The 18,250-nt window shown below is 49.4% G+C and overlaps 6 protein-coding genes across 6 annotated transcripts; 3 read left to right on the forward strand and 3 right to left on the reverse strand.

The window, feature by feature from the left end:
- Positions 1–156: 156 nt before the first annotated feature.
- Positions 157–7,875, forward strand: LAESUDRAFT_674430 (atypical/PIKK/PI4K protein kinase). The gene is made up of 33 exons (XM_040905555.1): positions 157–267; positions 320–503; positions 556–703; positions 757–903; positions 957–1,534; positions 1,590–1,738; positions 1,796–1,943; positions 1,991–2,239; positions 2,295–2,489; positions 2,538–2,681; positions 2,734–3,039; positions 3,092–3,316; positions 3,370–3,627; positions 3,686–3,853; positions 3,901–4,009; positions 4,059–4,178; positions 4,232–4,410; positions 4,466–4,665; positions 4,715–4,933; positions 4,992–5,141; positions 5,194–5,339; positions 5,394–5,542; positions 5,595–5,801; positions 5,850–6,027; positions 6,075–6,184; positions 6,238–6,405; positions 6,459–6,584; positions 6,639–6,899; positions 6,949–7,195; positions 7,251–7,274; positions 7,337–7,344; positions 7,402–7,731; positions 7,787–7,875. The coding sequence occupies exons 1-33, from the start codon at positions 260–262 to the stop codon at positions 7,859–7,861; spliced, it is 5,913 nt and encodes a 1,970-aa protein (XP_040767346.1). The 5' UTR covers positions 157–259; the 3' UTR covers positions 7,862–7,875.
- A 180-nt stretch (positions 7,876–8,055) lies between these two features.
- Positions 8,056–12,801, forward strand: LAESUDRAFT_722569 (RdRP-domain-containing protein). The gene is made up of 17 exons (XM_040908238.1): positions 8,056–8,252; positions 8,311–8,743; positions 8,799–8,895; positions 8,949–9,676; positions 9,729–10,169; positions 10,232–10,250; positions 10,303–10,456; positions 10,509–10,918; positions 10,972–11,016; positions 11,072–11,116; positions 11,165–11,254; positions 11,310–11,355; positions 11,405–11,561; positions 11,612–11,645; positions 11,704–11,714; positions 11,763–11,900; positions 11,957–12,801. Exons 1-17 carry the CDS (start codon positions 8,131–8,133, stop codon positions 12,578–12,580), a joined length of 3,594 nt encoding a protein of 1,197 aa, XP_040767347.1. The 5' UTR covers positions 8,056–8,130; the 3' UTR covers positions 12,581–12,801.
- Positions 12,693–13,583, reverse strand: LAESUDRAFT_512994 (uncharacterized protein). The gene is made up of 5 exons (XM_040902749.1): positions 13,461–13,583; positions 13,258–13,405; positions 13,143–13,199; positions 12,962–13,059; positions 12,693–12,901 (listed from the first exon to the last, which is right to left on the reverse strand). Exons 1-5 carry the CDS (start codon positions 13,476–13,478, stop codon positions 12,875–12,877), a joined length of 348 nt encoding a protein of 115 aa, XP_040767348.1. The 5' UTR covers positions 13,479–13,583; the 3' UTR covers positions 12,693–12,874.
- Positions 13,584–14,515: 932 nt separating this feature from the next.
- Positions 14,516–16,101, forward strand: LAESUDRAFT_695278 (uncharacterized protein). The gene is made up of 5 exons (XM_040906235.1): positions 14,516–15,007; positions 15,058–15,269; positions 15,328–15,715; positions 15,786–15,935; positions 15,991–16,101. Exons 1-5 carry the CDS (start codon positions 14,543–14,545, stop codon positions 16,054–16,056), a joined length of 1,281 nt encoding a protein of 426 aa, XP_040767349.1. The 5' UTR covers positions 14,516–14,542; the 3' UTR covers positions 16,057–16,101.
- On the reverse strand, positions 16,098–17,419 carry LAESUDRAFT_512954 (uncharacterized protein). Its single transcript, XM_040902748.1, has 7 exons — positions 17,255–17,419; positions 16,925–17,195; positions 16,745–16,865; positions 16,586–16,682; positions 16,433–16,526; positions 16,287–16,378; positions 16,098–16,231 (listed from the first exon to the last, which is right to left on the reverse strand). Exons 2-7 carry the CDS (start codon positions 16,959–16,961, stop codon positions 16,175–16,177), a joined length of 498 nt encoding a protein of 165 aa, XP_040767350.1. The 5' UTR covers positions 16,962–17,195; positions 17,255–17,419; the 3' UTR covers positions 16,098–16,174.
- Positions 17,420–17,667: 248 nt separating this feature from the next.
- On the reverse strand, positions 17,668–18,239 carry LAESUDRAFT_646647 (Sybindin-like protein; the record flags this gene model as incomplete). Its single annotated transcript, XM_040903997.1, has 4 exons — positions 17,668–17,840; positions 17,900–18,061; positions 18,114–18,159; positions 18,219–18,239. 4 exons carry the CDS (start codon positions 18,237–18,239, stop codon positions 17,668–17,670), a joined length of 402 nt encoding a protein of 133 aa, XP_040767351.1.
- Between the last annotated feature and the right edge of the window lie 11 nt (positions 18,240–18,250).

Consider the following 18,250-nt stretch of genomic DNA (forward strand, 5'->3'; position numbering starts at 1 on the left):
ATAACCCGAGAATAGTGTGTGAGGGGGAGGAGGAAGTGAGAAAGATGAGTGCGAGAGGGGAATGAGTTCAGGAAAGGACATAAAGTTAGCGGAGTGCACGTGACTGACTTCACAATCCGTCCGCGCCACAAGGCAACAGCGTCGTCCCAATTCACACGGTACCGCCGAGTACAAACTCTGCTTGAAACTGCATAACAACGCATCTGCAAATCTTCTCAAATTTGTGCTTGGACTGGTTCAGTTGCCTTGTTCACTCAGGATGGATGGGCAAGTCCTCAACGTGACGTGTGGTAATATGCATTTAACGGAGACTGTATAGCTTGGAATTAAATATACATCAACTCATACTGGAAGACATTGCCGCCAATGTTGGGGAATCAAAGCACAACCTTGATGATCCTGACGTCCTGTCTACGGTCGATTTGGTGACATCTAACGTGGAGACACGTGTTACAGATGAAGCAACGGACTCCGTGAGCGGTCGGCAAGAAAGGGTGTTTATGGTGAGTGTCGTCTATGACGTTGATAAAAGCAAGGAATCTGAATCCTGCACAGACTAACTCAAGAGTTCAATGCAACATCGGATTCGCCGAGCTCGCTATAAACCTCCCAGACACCCACGTCGATCAGACAGTCCCGGTCCTTGTCGATATTCTAAGAGACGTTCCGTACATCGATTTCGATCAATGTCTCTTTTGGGATGGCGAGTAAAGATGATAAATCCTATGCTTGTAGCGACTGACTGGGCAATCTTAGAATGGGCTTTACCCGACCAGCTGGTCTTCGCCACGGTGTCAGCCGTCCTCCGCATTGCTGGTGCTCATTCAAGCTATCGTGACATTGCTATGACTGCGATAACGCACTTCATCGATGAGACCGTGCGCATGTTAAGAATTGGCGAAGGTGAACAACTTACTAGCTTCCCATACAATGATGATTGGTGACTGTCGTTGTAGCCGCTGAAGTCTTGACGCAGGTTGCGCCTGCATTTCATGGATTTTATCGCGCAATCATATCCACACCATTTGACTGGTCGCCCGCAGAATGGTCGACTCTTGCCAGATATCTCAATGCTTTGTTCGGAACTGACGTGGTGGACCGTTTAAATCGACTATTTGTCAATATTGCACCATCTGCAACTGAAGAGGAAGACAGCGATCAAATTCGCTATGTACAGACTCTGTTCACTCGCTACGTTGCACATGGCCGACCGTTGAGTGGTTACTTCATCATGTGTTGTGTAACTGAAGCGCAGTGGACCATACTCGCGCAAGCGCTGACACCTCATCATGTCATGGCTGAGTCGACACAATCACATTTTATTGAAGCTGCGGCCGCAAACAAAGCCTTGCAGGCGCTATCGCGGCATGCCATCAACGGCTGGAGAAACGGCGAAGAAGATTATCGAGATGCACTCAAAGCTACCCTCGCTCATTCCGTGCGATCATTTTCTGATTTGCTATTGCAAGTGGAGGAAACGGATGGTCCCATATCTGAGGATAGCTATGCGTGGGAAACCATGTCCGAGAACTTGGTATGTGAATCGTTTAAGTTTGCGTGAATCGCAATTGATCTACATTGATAAATAGAAATTGGCAGCCGTCTGTTCATCGGCATTGGGTGAACTTGACAGAGGGCTCTCTTCGCGGCTCAAAGTGTTGCTTGGTATTGAATCACCAATGATTGACAATATGGTCAGAGAAGCCGCGCTTACGTCAACTGCTATTCTTGTCCGCAAGTATGTGCCGAAGTCGTAGTTGTATGATTGCTAATCCTAGCTGACGCGCTTCAAAAGTTTTCCCGATATTGCATTGGATATGGCCAGCCATATTCGCCGCTGGGTCACATCACCGTTGTCGATCTTCGAATTCGAGTTTGCGACTGGTACTAGAGCCCCTCCTCCCCTCGTCGCCGCCGCGAAGTGCCTTGCCCTGTGTATTAACGTAGGTATCCTTGCTCTCGGATGTGTCAGTGATTGACGCGGCATCAGTTGGCGCCAGGAGACGACCAAGTCATGTCCCACATGTACTCACTCCTGAATTATATTGCCGCCACTAGCAAGGATCTTTTTGAGGGAACAATTTCCAATTCTTCTTCCCTGACAGAGATCACGGAGTTGTCCACGTTACGCTCCATCGAGATCGGATTGCGCGGATTATCGGAAGAGGAGAAGAGAACAGTCGGTATCAGTAGTATCTCGATTGCGACAAGATTAGCGCTTGAGTTCCGCTCAGAGCAGGTGACGCAATTACACTACGCATATCCGCGACGATCAGATGACTGACGACCCGCAGGTCACTCGACTGACGATCTCAATGTTGCTCCAGAGATTGCGATCAGCAGAGCCTACCGTCGAGGCGGCGATTGCATATAATTTGGTCGACCTTGCTCTGGTTGCCCCAGAGAATTCATTTGTCGACATCATCCGCGCATTTTCAGCGATCAACCGTTCTGCCAACCTGGATGACCCGAGGTTCTCAAACAATCAAGTATGTCCTGTGTGATAGTTTCATGCGTTGCTGCTTATGCTGTTACAGGTGCTCGCAGCTCAGACGAGACTTGCTCAAGAGATGTATCGCAGGCCGGAGTTATACGAGATATATCTTGTCGAGCTTTTGACCCTTTTTGCGGATAAAGCTGTTGCTATTCAGAGTGTTGCTATCTCGAACCATCATGTTCAAGTGAGTGCTTCTATGAGCATTGACCTGGCGGTCTCACGTTGAATGGTATCAGATAGACGACATGGTCGAACAGCTTGGATCCATTCTGCTTCCCATTGATGCTCTCTTGACTCATGACGACTTCAAGCTACAAATTGGCATACCTTCGAATGTCGTGACATTATTCCGAAACATGTGGTTCCTTTGCGTTCTTTTTCGATTCACCACCTCTGACGACCACTCGGCGATGGATTGGCAACGACCCGCATTGGCTCGCATCGCTATGAAGACACCTCCCATTGTTTTAGAAGAAGTCCATGACACGATTGTCAGCGACCTAGAGTATAACACCGTAATTCGTCAAGAATATATTGAGATGGTGAGTCTCCTTTGAATTGGCTTGACTCTCGTTCCGATATATAGATGTCCAGATAATTTCACATCATCGCCTCCTATTAGCAAAATACATACCCTTGCGAATCAGCGAGATCCGCTCTCTGTTGCCCGGACAAATCGTGTTTCTATTGGCAATGCATGACATGGAGAGCATGCGTTCTGCTGGCGGGCTTCCATCGTCGGTAGTGTCTTACTTCATCAACAACGGGCTGAACAAGAATACTGCGTTGAGCGCTTGTGTTGACTCGGTGGCTGAAAAGGTAAGGTTATCGTTTCATGTCTGCATGTGTTTAATATTATTCATGGTTCCTAGATCATCCAAGGATGTATCACTGACCTCAATAGCCAAGCTGCCAGGCAGGCCCTTCCACGAGCACTTCCCGAGGAATTGCGGTCGTTGCTTGTATGCAGCACACATCGCATCGCCAAAGCTCGAGATATTGCATCACGATACCTGAACCGTCTAATTACCTCGTTTCCCTCGCTCATGTGTGACCCACCCCTGGTGTTCGCAATATTGGAAGTTTTGACGTTGATGCGGCGAGCATGCGAGAACGAGTTCATCGACGAAGTGCATCTACATCGTTGATACTCATTCTCAGGCGTCTGATTATGGTGCATCTCTCCAGGACAACCCAGTCTACGTGTACCATTCAGAGCGAGCAAATGTCACACTGCAACTCCCAGACAACTATGAAGTTCGCAATCAGATGCTATTTCAACTGAACAGGGATGCCAATAACTGGTTTGAGCTTGCCTTGAGTCGGGCTCCCGTTGAGTTGCATTCGACTCTACAGGTCAGCACATGTTTCATGCAAATGCTGCTCGACTGAAACCCTAATAGAAATATCTTGCCGTCAATCAAGTGCTATCTGTAAGCGAAGTCTCAGAGCTAGGCGCCTCCATTGCATCGCAGTACGGCAAGGCGATTGGGCCTATCGACCGTAAACTGAGTACGTACAGCACGTGCTTTTGATAAGACTGTGCTTAAAGGTCTATCAGCGTCTCTATCTACCTTCTCAAATTGGAAGCTTGACCGAGCGAAGACGTTGGCCAGCCAACTTGCTTCCAAAGGGTTCTTCGCCGGTGAAGTGACAGCCTCTAGAGTTGGATGGACAAATGGTAGAAAGGTGTCTATTTGCTCGACATCTCTGCGCTAAACCTCTGTCTTGCAGTTTCTTTGCAGCAAGCCATGGCTACTTCCGAACCTGTTCCATCGCATGAGATCGAGAAGCTGAAGAGCAAGCTTATGGACGCCATCCAAGATATTAGAGAGAAGCGGCACCCAATGGCCGTTCAAGACCTCAAACGTCTTCTCTTCCGCTCTGCAGCTACCCTCATATTTGGAGAAAAGGTCAGTGTGGTAGTGCGACACTTCTGAGTGAACTGACAAGTTGAAACTGGCGTAGTATGACTACGATCTATTGCACTATCTTGTAGCGTTGCCTTTCGAGGCGTTTGCTTCATCTGCCATTTCTACCGGAATTGAAGCGTGGTCCTGGTTGATTGCCGAAAAACCTGATTATGAGGTTACTTTGATGTCAGAGATTGGCTCAGCGTGGATCTCTACTATCAAGCATGAGAAAGGCATGTTCTCCACATCCCTGAAGTGAGTTTCAAGCATGAATTACTACTGTGGAAGCTCACAAGAAAATTAGTTATTCTGACCCATTTATACATCCCATCGAGTACAATCCCACCGACAAGGACCTGATCGATCGCGCCTCCGCGAGCGCACGACGCCGTTTGGTGCCACACGTGCTCATTCTACAATTTCTATTCAGCAGAATGCAGGCTGCGCGGTACAGGAGACCTGGACTTATGCTTCTCATTCAACGTCTAGCAATGTCATCCGCTCGTGCTCATGCATCGATCAGGTGAGTGCAAATATGCGACTCTGGTAGTTTCAGCACGGTGCAGATAATACCTCGCTAGTACTCACCCTTTGGCGCGCGAAGCTCGCTTCTCGTTCTTGCTGTTCGCGTTTGAAACCATGAAAAGCTCACACTTGGATATTTACTGTGAACATCAATTCCGGCAATGTCTCTACACGGCTGCCTTCTCCTGGTTCAGCACGCGTCCGCAGTACGAGGTCATTTTCGGTTTAGTCTGACGTTTCGTGACCGAGGGTTATCAGATGGTCCTACGGGTCAAATCGCATTCAAATTAATGCTGATATCAAGCTGCTGTCAGAGTTTCTCAACCATCTCCAGACGGATTCGATCAGAGGCATCCAGACAATCTCAAGCATGAGCCCTGCGCGTTCATCTGCTCTCGCCTCTAGTGTGTACAACCGCGGATCATGCTTCCCGGTCCTGAGATTCATGTATTGAACAGGATATCTGGCATCTTTGAAGAACGTGAATTTACCTCTGCGACTCTTGATCGAGAACGAGATATTCCGCCTCACTGTCTGGTCGAACCCTGCCAACGAGCCAAAACGTGGTGCAGATCATTTGATCTCAATAGAGAAGACTATGTTGGACGTGAGTCTTGTATTACAGCACTCTGGCCGATCATCGCGCTGAATGTCAGCAGAGCTCGTGGGTCAGAACAATTCGAATGGCATGGGACATCGATCCTGCAATTGCTATATTTCTTGCCGAACGTTTCAATCACGCCGTAGTCGACAGTGAAGTCGCTCAGCTCGTGCGTTCCAATACTCTGGATGTGTTGCATGTACCGGAAGCCTTGCGTTTCCTGTTTGGGGAGAAGCTTGATCAGAACGTTCAACGGGATTTGAAGGTTTGTCTCATGCTGGATTGTAGTTATAGTCACTTGAAAGGCCTCCAGTACGTGCTCTTATGGGACCCCGTCCCGCCGATCCTGGCAGTAAACCTTTTCGAGAGTCGCTATAACAACGACGCGGTCCTTTTGCAATATGCCCATCGAGTGCTCGAGCAACATCCAGTCGACCTCACGTTCTTCTTCGTACCCCAAATCGTGCAGGCATTACGTTATGATGCTTTTGGTATGTGTCCTTTCGTGCAGAGCTCCCAGTCCCTAATGTTATTGAAGGATACGTACAGCGGTTCATTTTTGAGACCGCCAAGATTTCGCAGCACTTCTGCCACCAGATTATCTGGAACATGAAGGCTAATTGTTACAAAGATGATGCTGGAGAGATCGTGAGTTCAGCTTCGAGGCATGCGCGAACCAGTCTATGAACATCATATCATAGGAGGATCCGATGAAGCCCCTGCTCGATGACATGACAGAAAGGGTTGCGCGATCTCTTTCTGGGGAAGCAAGAGTCTTCTACGATCGCGAGTTTAGTTTCTTCGATGAGATAACGTCCATTTCAGGCAAGCTGAAGCCCTACATTAAAAAAACGAAGCCAGAGAAGAAGGTCTGCTTTATTCAATGAGCGTAGTCTCCTAGATTTTAAGTGTCTGGTTGTAGGCCAAGATCGACGAGGAGATGGCTAAGATCAACGTGGAAGTTGGCGTCTATTTACCCAGTAACCCAGACGGCGTCGTTGTTGACATTGACAAGAAATCCGGACGCCCATTGCAGAGTCACGCCAAGGTACGTTGAAAGCGCACATGTTGCTCCAGTGAATCTGACATTAATACATTCCAGGCACCCTTCATGGCGACTTTTAAAGTGAGGAAGGAGCGTGTGGTAGTGGATCTGCAACCGGACAGTGTACTCGACGGCGAGATTCAAGGGGAACACATTGAGGAGTATGATATTTGGCAACAAGCAATCTTCAAAGTCGGGGACGACTGTCGTCAAGACGTGCTCGCTCTTCAAGTCATCGCAATGTTCAAGAACATCTTCATCAGTGTGGGCTTGATGCTATATGTCTTCCCATACAGGGTCACGGCTACTGCGCCTGGTGTCAGTCCATAATAATTCTGAGAGAATCTCTCTGATGACTCATTTTCAGTGTGGTGTGATTGATGTCGTGCCAAATGCCACCTCTCGTGACGAGATGGGAAGAGCGAAAGTCAATGATCTCATGGACTTCTTCATCGCCAAATATGGTGGCGAAGACACGATCGAGTTCCAGAAGGCGCGCTTGAATTTCATCCAGTCAATGGCAGCGTACTCTGTGGTCTGTTACATACTGCAAGTGAAGGATCGACACAATGGTAACATCATGATTGATGGCGAAGGCCACATTGTACACATTGGTACGAGTCCTAGTCCTCCATTCACTGGGAATCCTTGGTATTCAGCTTTCAACAGACTTTGGATTCCTGTTCGACATAGATAAGTTTTTATCCCCTTCATTCTTCGCTATGAAAACTGATTTCTCATTTGGCCGTCGTTACGTCCCGGAGTGAGTACTACGTCAGCGATGCTGTATCGAGAATCATTGATTAAATATTCCACACAGGGCGTCAAATTTGAACCGAATTCGTTCAAGCTCACGCACGAGATGGTCGTTCTGATGGGAGGGCGTTACTCGCAAGGCTATCAGCTATTCCAGCAGCTGACGGTCAAAGCGTTTCTTGCCATTCGGCCCTATGCAGATCAACTGGTCAGCATGGTTCGAATGATGCTCGACACTCAGCTCCCGTCATTCAAGGGAGAGCCTACGATCAAGAGGCTCAGAGATCGCTTCGCCTTAGGATTAAATGAACGGCAAGCAGCTGAGTGGATGATGGCTATCGTACGCAATGCCCATGAGAACGTCCGGAGCACTGCATACGACGAGTTCCAGCGTGTGAGTCTTAAACCATGCACTATCTGTCGGGATCGCGCTAAATTATTGGTTGCAGTTGCAGAATGGTGAGTCGTCGTTCGATGGTCTGGAGCAAGCTCTGAGAGAATGTATAGGTATTCCTTACAAGTAGCGGATATTTTGTTTGTTTTGTCTAAATCCACAGTCCGTAAATGATGGTTTTCTTGATGATGGTATCCATTTCCACTGCATGTGACTCTATGCGACTGTATCAATTGCACCACGTGTAGGGTAGTGACGCTTCCGGGCCGCCGGCGAAGGCCAACATCGATATCGCTGAGCGCTCTGGTATCGTCCTTTGTGCACTCACCATTCACCCTCACGACGCAGTGACCACACTCAACAGACACTGCTATAGTTAGTTGCGGCTCAAAGAGTAAGATGGAGATTTCGTTGAGTAACGTTGCGTTCAATGCGAGCACTTGGGATATCAAACGCGCTGTGGGGAAAGTGTTGCACAGCGAGGAGTTCTTCAATCCTACGGATCCTAAGGATCGTCCTGCGTATGTACCTTCCTAACACCTCGCAGTCGATGCGACTCTATCCCGCGCGCTTCCACAGGAATTTCATGGTCACGCTCAAGCCAGGCCGCGGTGGCGTAGAAAATAATGGAACAGGAACAATGACAGTTGGTTCTCGAAGAATTGGCGACAAATTCCTGAAGTGGATACGTACCGAAGGCAACTCTATTCATGTAAATGGTTCCAAGATACGTTTCTACCGAAGCCACGACATGCCTGAGAAGCGGAAGATCCACGAACTGGAGAAAGTCCCATACGTCAGCCCGGATGTGGAGGAAGAGAAGGAAGAGATCTTGCGAAAGCTCGATGTCAGCTTATACGTTGACAAGATCCAGTTTGGCATATTCTATCGACAGCCTGGATCACCATCGACTGCTTCTCGAGCCTTCTCTTGCGAGTTTGGAATCAGTCACAAAAATAAAGGCGCTGGGTTGCTTTGGTTCGAGTACGACCACAAGCTAATCCGTATTCAAGTACGCCTCTCCAAAATTGTTCCAGAGAAGAGCTATTCATCATCACTTGCAACAGATGGGAGATACTATGACCGAAGAGACCGCGCATAACATTGCCATCACATTTGTTAATATTCGTAAACTCGCCGTCGGCCTGGACTTTGGCAACCCTTGTCAGTATATCTCTTAAAGAATAAGTCATATCACATCTGAATATCTCACCCAGTCATCTGTTTTGATATATTCACTCCACCCATGTTGGAGAAACAACGCATCAACCGAGAGCTCACTGGTGACGACTGGAGAGATAATCGGAAGTTTCGACAAAGGCTCAGTAGTTTGACTGATGCGCATGCGGTCGTGGCACCATATGCTCACCAGCTTCGTGTTATCCTCCATGAGGAGCAGGACGTCCGTTGCTTTGCAGAGCTATGCAAAGTTGCGGGTCTTCAGCCTCCTGTCTGGGCTAACGTCGAAGCCAACAACTGTGGGTTCTTCCACCCGAAAAAGCTCTACGACATCAAAGTATGGGTGCGCTTTTTTGACTGGCCCGTTGCCTTCCAGCTTGAGGCTCTTCTTCATAATGGCTTGTTGACTACTGAAGATCTGCTCGGTGTCCTGCGTAGGCCCATTGATGACCTCTACGACAAGCAGCGCCTGCAGGCTGGCGAGATTCTTCGCCTCTACTTCGCGGAGCTACGTTCTCGTAAGCCTGGGGAAACTCCTATGCAGTGCTTTAATCGTATTCGAAACGAAAACGTGGAATCTACGCCCCTCCCTCCTGGCAACTTCGCTTGTCATCATATCACGTTCACTCCAACGCGGATGATACTGGAAGGCCCTTACGTGATACAATCTAATCGTGTCATTCGCCGGTACCCGGACCATCAAGAGCACTTCATACGAGTAGAGTTCAGAGATGAAGATCGATTGCAGTATCGTTGGGCGCGTGAGGTTTGTGAAATTGTTGCGGCACGGCGACGTATGGATTTATCTCTTGTACTAGGTTGACGGGCTGTCTCTGCTCGAGGAGCGCGTAGGTGGAGTCCTCAAGAATGGCTTTGAACTCGCGGGACGTGAGTTTGAGTTCCTTGCTTACTCCTCCTCGGCGCTGCGCGAGCATTCGGTCTGGTTCATGAATCCCTTCCACCATCCCACCGAAGGCCATGTCACCTCCCAGAGAATCAGAGATAGCCTGGGTGACTTCTCGGGCGTAATTAGACAACCGTCAAAATATGCAGCTCGCATAGCACAGGCCTTCACGGCCACCGACCCGTCGGTCTCGATCACGAAGGATCAGTGGGAAGAGATGGATGATCTGGGGCACGGAGATTACCTGTTCACTGATGGCGTTGGTACGATATCGGTGCAATTAGGTGATATGATTTGGGAGGCACTATGCAATGCCAGACCAGAATCGAGGCAAAGAGGTCTCAAACCATCTGCCGTAAGTCTTTCGTGATTCTCTGTCCGAGGGACGTGAGGGCTTATGAGATGAGAAACCACTAGTATCAGATACGTTTCCTTGGTGCGTATTCTAATCATGTACATAATAGGGCTTCTCTCAAGAGATAGTGCAGGTTATAAGGGTATGGTAGTCATCGATGCGCGACTAGACGGTGTTAAGATGAGACTGAGGCCATCTATGAACAAGTTCAAGGCCCATAACGAGGACCTGGCAGAGATTGAGATTGCCCGAGCATTTGAGCGACCGGGAAAGTGCTATCTGAACCGGTGAGTACGATTTGTACGTGTAGTTGCATCAGCTAATTTGCCTTTTTGATAGTCCATTAGTCATGATTCTGGAGGACCGCGGCGTCGATAAAAAGGCCTTTTTGAACCTACAGGAGACTGCCAAGACGGCTGTTTACACAGCCACGGATTCCATCGCAAATGCCGTCAACTTTCTCAGAGGCCATCAGCTGGGCACAGCGTTCCGCCTTCCTTACATATTGGAGTCTCTAAAGAAGCTTGGCATGGGCTTTGGGATCGAACATGCAGAACGCACGATCGACAACCCTTTTATTGACCGGTTGATCCACTACTCGAAAAACCACGTTTTGCGCGACATCAGGCATGGAGCGCGTATTCTCATCCCGGATAGTTATTTGCTCGTTGGCGTCGCTGATGAAGGACCTGCCTACCAACAAGAGGGTGTCGAGAATGTCTTCTGTCTGAGTCGAGGCCAGATTTATGGTACGTCTGTCAGCACCCACCGTCCGTGCATACTATGATGTGACATGCTACAGCGTGCATACAAGATCCAGATGATGAGGCTCCCAGGTACCTCAAAGGTGCGATTGTCTCTGTTATATCCGTGAGAGCTTCCTTTAATCTTCGCACATGCAGGTGCTATGATCATCGAGCGAAGTCCAGTGGTCCATCCAGGAGATGGTTGGTTCGTTATTTGATCTACTTGTATAATTCCTAATTATCATGCAGTTCAACGAGTCACTGCTATTGGTGAACCTCCAGCCGACAAAGTCTGTTTCTTCCGTAACCTGAAGAACGTCGTTGTGCTGCCATCAGTCGGTGAGGCGTTATCTTGGCTCTGACGTGTAGTTGCTGGCTGACATCACTCTATTAGGTGACCGTTCGTTGGCGTCCTGTCTCGGAGGTGGCGATTTAGATGGGTGAGAACTCTGCATCGCCCAAGCCAGATGACGCTGACCACTTCCGTAGAGATCTCTTTTCTGTCATTAAGTACGGTGCGCTACTCCCGCCAGAACATGAAGAACCAGCAGAGTATCCTCCGGGCGAGAAGAACGAGCTCGACCGCGATAGTACAATAGAGGACATATGTGACTTCGTCGTTGAATATTTCAACTCTGATGTCCTCGTATGTGACTTTCATTGGACTTCCAGAATCGCTGTGCTAATCAATGGCAGGGTCTATTGTCCGACAGGCATCTCGTAATAGCAGGTAAGTCATCGACGTCTTCAGCTCGCTGTGTCGTCCATGCTTATGTGTTCCTTGCCAGACCAATCGAAGGTACTTGGAGCCGCTTTGTTTGGTTTACTCAGCTCATACATACTCCAGAATGGGACGCGTGATAAGAAGTGTCTGAAGCTCGCTCAACTCTGCAGTCAAGCAGTGGATTATCCCAAAAACGGAGTGCCCGTGGACATCCATGACTTGCCTCGATATCTGATCCCTTACAAACCTGACTGGCATATGGTGGGATTCAACATAGAGTCGTTACAATGAATCTACATTGACACGAGCGTCGACAGGCTGAAGATGTGAATCCACTTCATACAGAGTTCTACAATTCGACCCGTGCACTCGGAGAACTGTACCGAAACATACAAATTGTGAACCCGACGGCGTCGTCACAAGCGGGCCCCGCGACCAACGGAGGCTCATCCAAAGTAAAGCCACTGTCAGATGCCATCTCAGCGGCCTTAAAGCCCTCCATTGAATACCAGCTGCATCACTCTCGCAGTGAGGACCGTTACGTTGCGGACATGTCCAAGCTCTTCCAGAAGTACGCGGATGAGCTGCGCTATATTTGTATGACTCACACACTCTCCGACGCGCCGGACGTGCGGCTGGTCGAGGAAGAGGTAGTGGTCGGAACGATCATGGCGAAATGTTCGCAGAAACGTTGGCGGCAAGATCGTATGCAGCGGATGCGTTTGCACTCGTCGACGCTTGTCAAGCATGTCAAACTGCAGCTGTTCAATCCAACGCAACCTTGTTCACGTAGTGACCTAACTTACGCTCTGTCGCAAGCTTGGCTTGCATGGGACTTCAGCTCGCGGAACAAGACGGTTTTTGGAGCTAACAGCTTCGGTTTGATCGCTTTGGAAGTGGTATTTGATATACTTGACAAACTCACTGTAACGCCTCTGTAGATTCTTTTGATCCATGTAATCCCCGACGGTTCGCAATTAGGTTGTAGTCTACTCGGGATTGGCTGAAGAACAAGGAACAGAGGTGTCCCAGGGATCTTTCTTCGATGTACTGCGCAGTCAAATGGATTTGTATGTACTCTAGGGTGCATGAAGGGAACGGGTCACTTCCACAAGGCATGTACTATCGACGTGATACAGCCTGAGGATCAGTCCATCTGCCCTTCCGAGCTCCATCATCTCAGGCATTTGGCCCACTTAAGTGAGAACGAATCCGCTGTTCACACTACGTCCTTTTCAGTGTTGCACAGCCATTCGAGCAACCTACCGATGGATGGCCCGGATCAGTCGGCTAGCGCGAATCAGATAATGATGTGTAGCTACAATGCGTATGACTTGCTGATGTTGAACCTCTGCAGGTGTGTAGGCAAATTCTGGCAAAAATAAGAGATACAGCGGAGACACGTGGGTTTTGCAGTATACTATATCCAACGTGGCCGGCGGCGAGCTCTCGCCCATCTGTCAGCTACGAGCGTGCAATTGGAACAACGATGAATGACAGCACCTTGCTGCGGAATCCAAAGACGACACCTAATAAGGTGTTCGTGATCATCCATGTCGCCTCGTGCGCTTCTATCAGTCGACAATCGACCAAGAAGATATCTAGTCAAAGTGCTCACCCCAAACTCTCGTCCCAAACGCTACAGTTATTCTCGTTGGGACAACCGACGCGATTAAGAGTACAAAGAGTGGTGCGAGAAAGCGCGCGGTTCTTGATGAGGTACGAGCATAAGAGAGACAACGAAGTGACAATAACGTAAATGCACGCTACGGAATGCGTAAGGCATAGTATGCTTCTCACTGTAAATAAGGTTCGACATACTCCTAGCCACGTTGGCATGCTTTTTGACCCCTTTGCTGAAGCCTCGATTCTGTTTTTTTCTCGACGTCTACGACCTTTTCGGTGTTTCTATTCCCAATACGCGAGATTTTGGAAATCCTGACTGTAGCGGAGATACAGTTAAAGTTAAACAGCAATCCTAGATTGACAACCACAGTTAGGTCAACAACCACATAAGTTCACCTAGGATGCAACCCTTGCTTGGCCAAGTTATCTGCGGACATATTGTAGCGCGAAACGTTCAGAGGCGCCAGCACTAGCTGGAAGGAACCGCTGCATTGTTGGAAGTACATAAATCGATGACCGTACCAGCCATGGCAACAGTCGCCAGACCGAGCGCAGGCATGCATGCAAGGCACAGCCAGAGTCTGAGACGCGACCGAGATGAATTTCCGTGTGTCGTTTCATAAAGATAGCGGACGGTCATGATGAAAGCCTGGACACCGATGAGGACAGGCAATGCGAAGCATGGGCACGTCCAAATTCCCAACAACGACAGGACAGAAAGCCCGCGAGGTTTGTCCCTGAGCCTGTCGTGCTGCACGAGTTAGAATGCCATGCATCCAGTCATCACTCTACGTACTGTTTATTGCTGTTTAGAACAACTTAAACGAAGTCTTTGGGGGCGCGATCAAGCAATTTGCCAGCAGAACGCTCTCCAAAGTGTTGGAAAAGGTTGTACTTGGAATGTGTGCACGACCAAGGATGACGCTAGAAGGTTCATGACACTCATGCGGTCTTGCGCATCAGAGACGAGCAAATATATGTTCCGATCTTTTCTCCCTAAAGGCCCTGCAGTGTTGAGCTTCTCTACTGTTCCATAATCTCGAGGAATGCAGCAAGATTAGCAAGAGCAAGAGATACGACGAACGTTCAGCTAGAGCGAGGATCGGACATCATTCTCTCAGCATGCATTGAAACCATTCCGAGTCATGTAGTCGAATGATGCGCCCTTGAGCGATCACCTAGGGTAGAAAACAAGCAGTGACGGATTTACGAGAAAGCCAAATTGATCGAAGGCGCGAACTTTGCCGCAGGCGACCGTGCGGGCCACAGCAACCGATATGATGTCGAGCTCAGGTCGACTGCGGAAGCGTCCTGCTATCTGGCTCTGCCACTCACTGTTATTTAGAGTCGTTCTACTGCTATCCTGTCTTACGCGCAGCCATGCCTTCAGACTCGGTCAGAGGGAGCTCACTCAGCTGTCCCCAGACGCGATTTTCTCGCTAGTCTCTTCACCAGACCCTGTGCGCAATGTCGATCCTTCGAACCCGGATTCGCATCTGGCTCACATCCTCATACCCCGTCCGCCTGACACCGAGAATAACACTATGGTCAAGGACTACATTGTCTCAACCATGCAGCATTTAAACTGGCACGTCGAAGAGGACACGTTCACGGACAACACCCCATACGGCACGAAACGCTTCACGAATGTCATTGCAACCAAGGACCCGTCTGCCTCCCGCCGCGTCATTTTGTCCGCACATTTTGACAGCAAGTTCTTTCTCAATTATCCCCGGAGCCAGGTGCGCACGGTACACGTCCACAGCGCCTATAGGGTTGCTGACGGTAGTAGTTTGTAGGTGCGACTGACTCGGCCGCACCATGCGCATTCATGCTTGATCTAGCAGAGGCTCTCGACCCTCTCTTCTATGAACGGCAACAGCGTCTGGAGGACGGAGAGGAGGAAGATGATGATGTCGCGGAGACGACTCTTCAGTTGGTCTTCTTCGATGGTGAAGAGGCCTTCAACACATGGACGAACACAGACTCTATCTACGGTGCAAGGTATGTTCCCTTCTTCGCTGCTCGGCTCATTCTGAGGTGGAATTACCACCTGTCCCAGGCACCTCGCAAAGAAATGGGCCACCACTTACGTCAACCCTCAAGCCAAGCGGCGATTGTTGCCCTCTATGATTACGGAGCTCTCAACTATAGAGCATCTCATATTGCTCGACCTGCTCGGTGCTCCTCATCCAACAATCCGCTCGTCGTTTCTTGACACCGCCTGGCTGTTTGATGCAATGGCATCGGCCGAGCGCCGACTGGGGGACAGCGGCGCGTTTGCGTACGATGGCCAGGCTGCAAATAACTGGACGAGTTTTTTCATCCCTCGAAATAATATGCACAACTTTGGTGGTATTGAAGACGACCATATACCTTTCCTACGGGCAGGCGTTAGCGTCCTGCATGTCATTGCGAACCCCTTCCCTAGTGTGTGGCACACCCTACAGGTTTGTACATTATCCAGAAAGGCGTTATGATGCTCTCATTGACCAGATAAATCTATATATTCTATCACAGGATGACGCTACTGCTTTGGACGTGCCTACGATGCGTCGGTGGAACCTAATTCTCCGAGTCTTCATGAGCGAATATCTCGGTCTCCGGCCATCAGCCATAGCCAGATCTCGAGACACGAAAGCGGATCTCCATCGTTCTTTTGACGAGCTCGTGAGAACAGCCCATATCAGTTAAGTCCTTACAGTTACTGACGCTTTATCAGTAGCATTCGGATGTTGAGGCTGAGACAAGTATAATGTCTGCCGATTTAACACATGGTGCCAGAGAATGAGCATATACCGGACAGACTGCGGAGATATTTCTCATCGCAGGATACATGGTAACGAGTCGGTTCGGAAGCGCAAGCAGACTGAAGTAGAGCCTCTCCGACGCATAATCATTCCCGATGCTCAAGAAAGCAAGAGAGCTTTGTAGTGCTTGATGAGTGCTGTGGCGTCTGTGGCGAGCTGTGGCACATGCATATGAACGATGCTTTAACAACAATCTTTTGAAGGTGCGCACCTTCTGATTCTCTATGTTCTCGTCCATCCGGGCCCTCGCATTCATCACAAGCCTACGGCGTGATCTCTGGCGTCCCACCGCGTGGGCCTCCACTGCAACGGCGGTCAGCATATCAAGGTATCCAGCAGAAGAACCGGTGGGCGTACGCATAGCGCTTGCATCGTTGATATACTCCGCTCTGCGGTGCGAGAGGTTCTCAATTAAAGAGGGGTATGTCCCGAGCAAGCCACGTATGCATTCCTGGATACAATGCCGGTCAGTATTGCATGCATTCGTGCAGGCGATAAACGGAGCAATACATCATGATTCTTCCAGAGAAGAGAAAGATCTTTAAAGTGATCGTCCTGCGATGTCTCTTGGGCTCTTAATTCGGCAATTCTAGCCTTACACTGATCACTATGCGGCCGCAATCCCGAGGGTTAGTGTCTGAATCATTCACTATCTCGCTCACGACGCACATATACGTCACACCGTCATGCACGATTGTCTCTACCTCCTTGCGTGCCCCGCTGAAGAGCGCTGTCTTTTCGTTCTGAAAGGCGGTGTTTGAGTGCGACGATGTCTTGCTTGCCTTATGTTCTGTCGACGTTGTCAATGCGCTCAAGGCTAGAGAGAGGGTTCACGCAGTTTGTACTCACTCTGAATCTGTTGTAGCATGCTGAGCATCTCTAACATTCCACTGATGAGTGTATGCGCATATTCAGCACGCGCATATAGTCAAGTAGTAATTCACGACATACCTGTCTTCCTCGCCATCGCCGCCGTCGTCGTCTTCTCCATCGCCATTCTCAATGACATCCTCCATCGCTGTGTCAACGTTGACTCCTTCGAACGTCACTTTCGGGTGAGTACTCTGACGTTGTGCGCGCGAAAGCTTCGTTATGGCCGAGCCTGACGCTGGCATAGCTGCTACAAGTGTCGCTCTTCAGCTTCCCAGTGCCTCGCAACTTGGGCCCTGAACTACTCACTATTAGAGGTCCTTTTTTTGGATATAGCTCGTCGTATAAAGCCGTTGCAGTGAAAGCTCTGTGGCAATATGCGAGGGTGAAGGCCACAATAGATGTGATCGAACGTGAATCAGTGATCGGCCACGCGAGCTGCTGTCATTCATTCTGCATCCGTGCGCGAACTACTTGTGGTCTCGCATAATTAGCTACATGACACGTACACTATAGAGGTTGCAATTGTAAATGACGACAAAAATGCTCGCAACTATGGTGAATCTAGATGCCGTGTGTATCATCAGCTTGGGATGATTGAGGATCAATATTCAATTGTCATGACAAGCAGGAAGACTGGTGCATGATAGATCGCCAACGTTCACTGTGCACAATGTTCAGCACGATGAGGTAATCGGACGAGCTTCAGTCATCAAAACGGATCATGAGCCCAGCAGAGCAGTTATACGGGTATCAAAGCCTTCGCTTCGTATGGGCATCTCGGGAGTATGAAACGGGTTCTTCATGACCGCATCAGCGTACGCCTCGTACACTTTCTGCAAGACTGACTCGGCCGTTGTCTCTGCAAGGGACGTCAGCAGCACAAATTTAGTGCCTGATTGCGTACATTAGCGCAAGAGGCCTCGAGAGCCGGCAAATGTTGTCGGTACGTACCTGTCGCCGTCAAGAGGATCGTCATCTTGAATGATTCGCCTGTGATCACTTGCGCGCCCGAGCTCGGACCGGAGGGAGAGAGTCGACTTGTAATTGCATGGATACCGTGGAGTGTACCAGCAAGAACGAGATACTCGTTAGAAGTCAAATGCGGGAGCCCATCTGTCTGGACCATTAGATCTGACCATGTGAGTAGCAGATCATGGCGCAGCACCTCCAAAATTTCGTTGGTAGACAAGGCCACCGGCTTTGTTGATGACCTGGATCGACGCAGAACATCAAGACGAGGAGGTCGTAGACAACGCAAGGCGCAACTCACCCACAGACCCCAAATGGCCATGATTGGCGGAA

This window comes from Laetiporus sulphureus (assembly GCF_001632365.1).
Source record: "Laetiporus sulphureus 93-53 unplaced genomic scaffold LAESUscaffold_7, whole genome shotgun sequence".
Taxonomy (NCBI): domain Eukaryota; kingdom Fungi; phylum Basidiomycota; class Agaricomycetes; order Polyporales; family Laetiporaceae; genus Laetiporus; species Laetiporus sulphureus.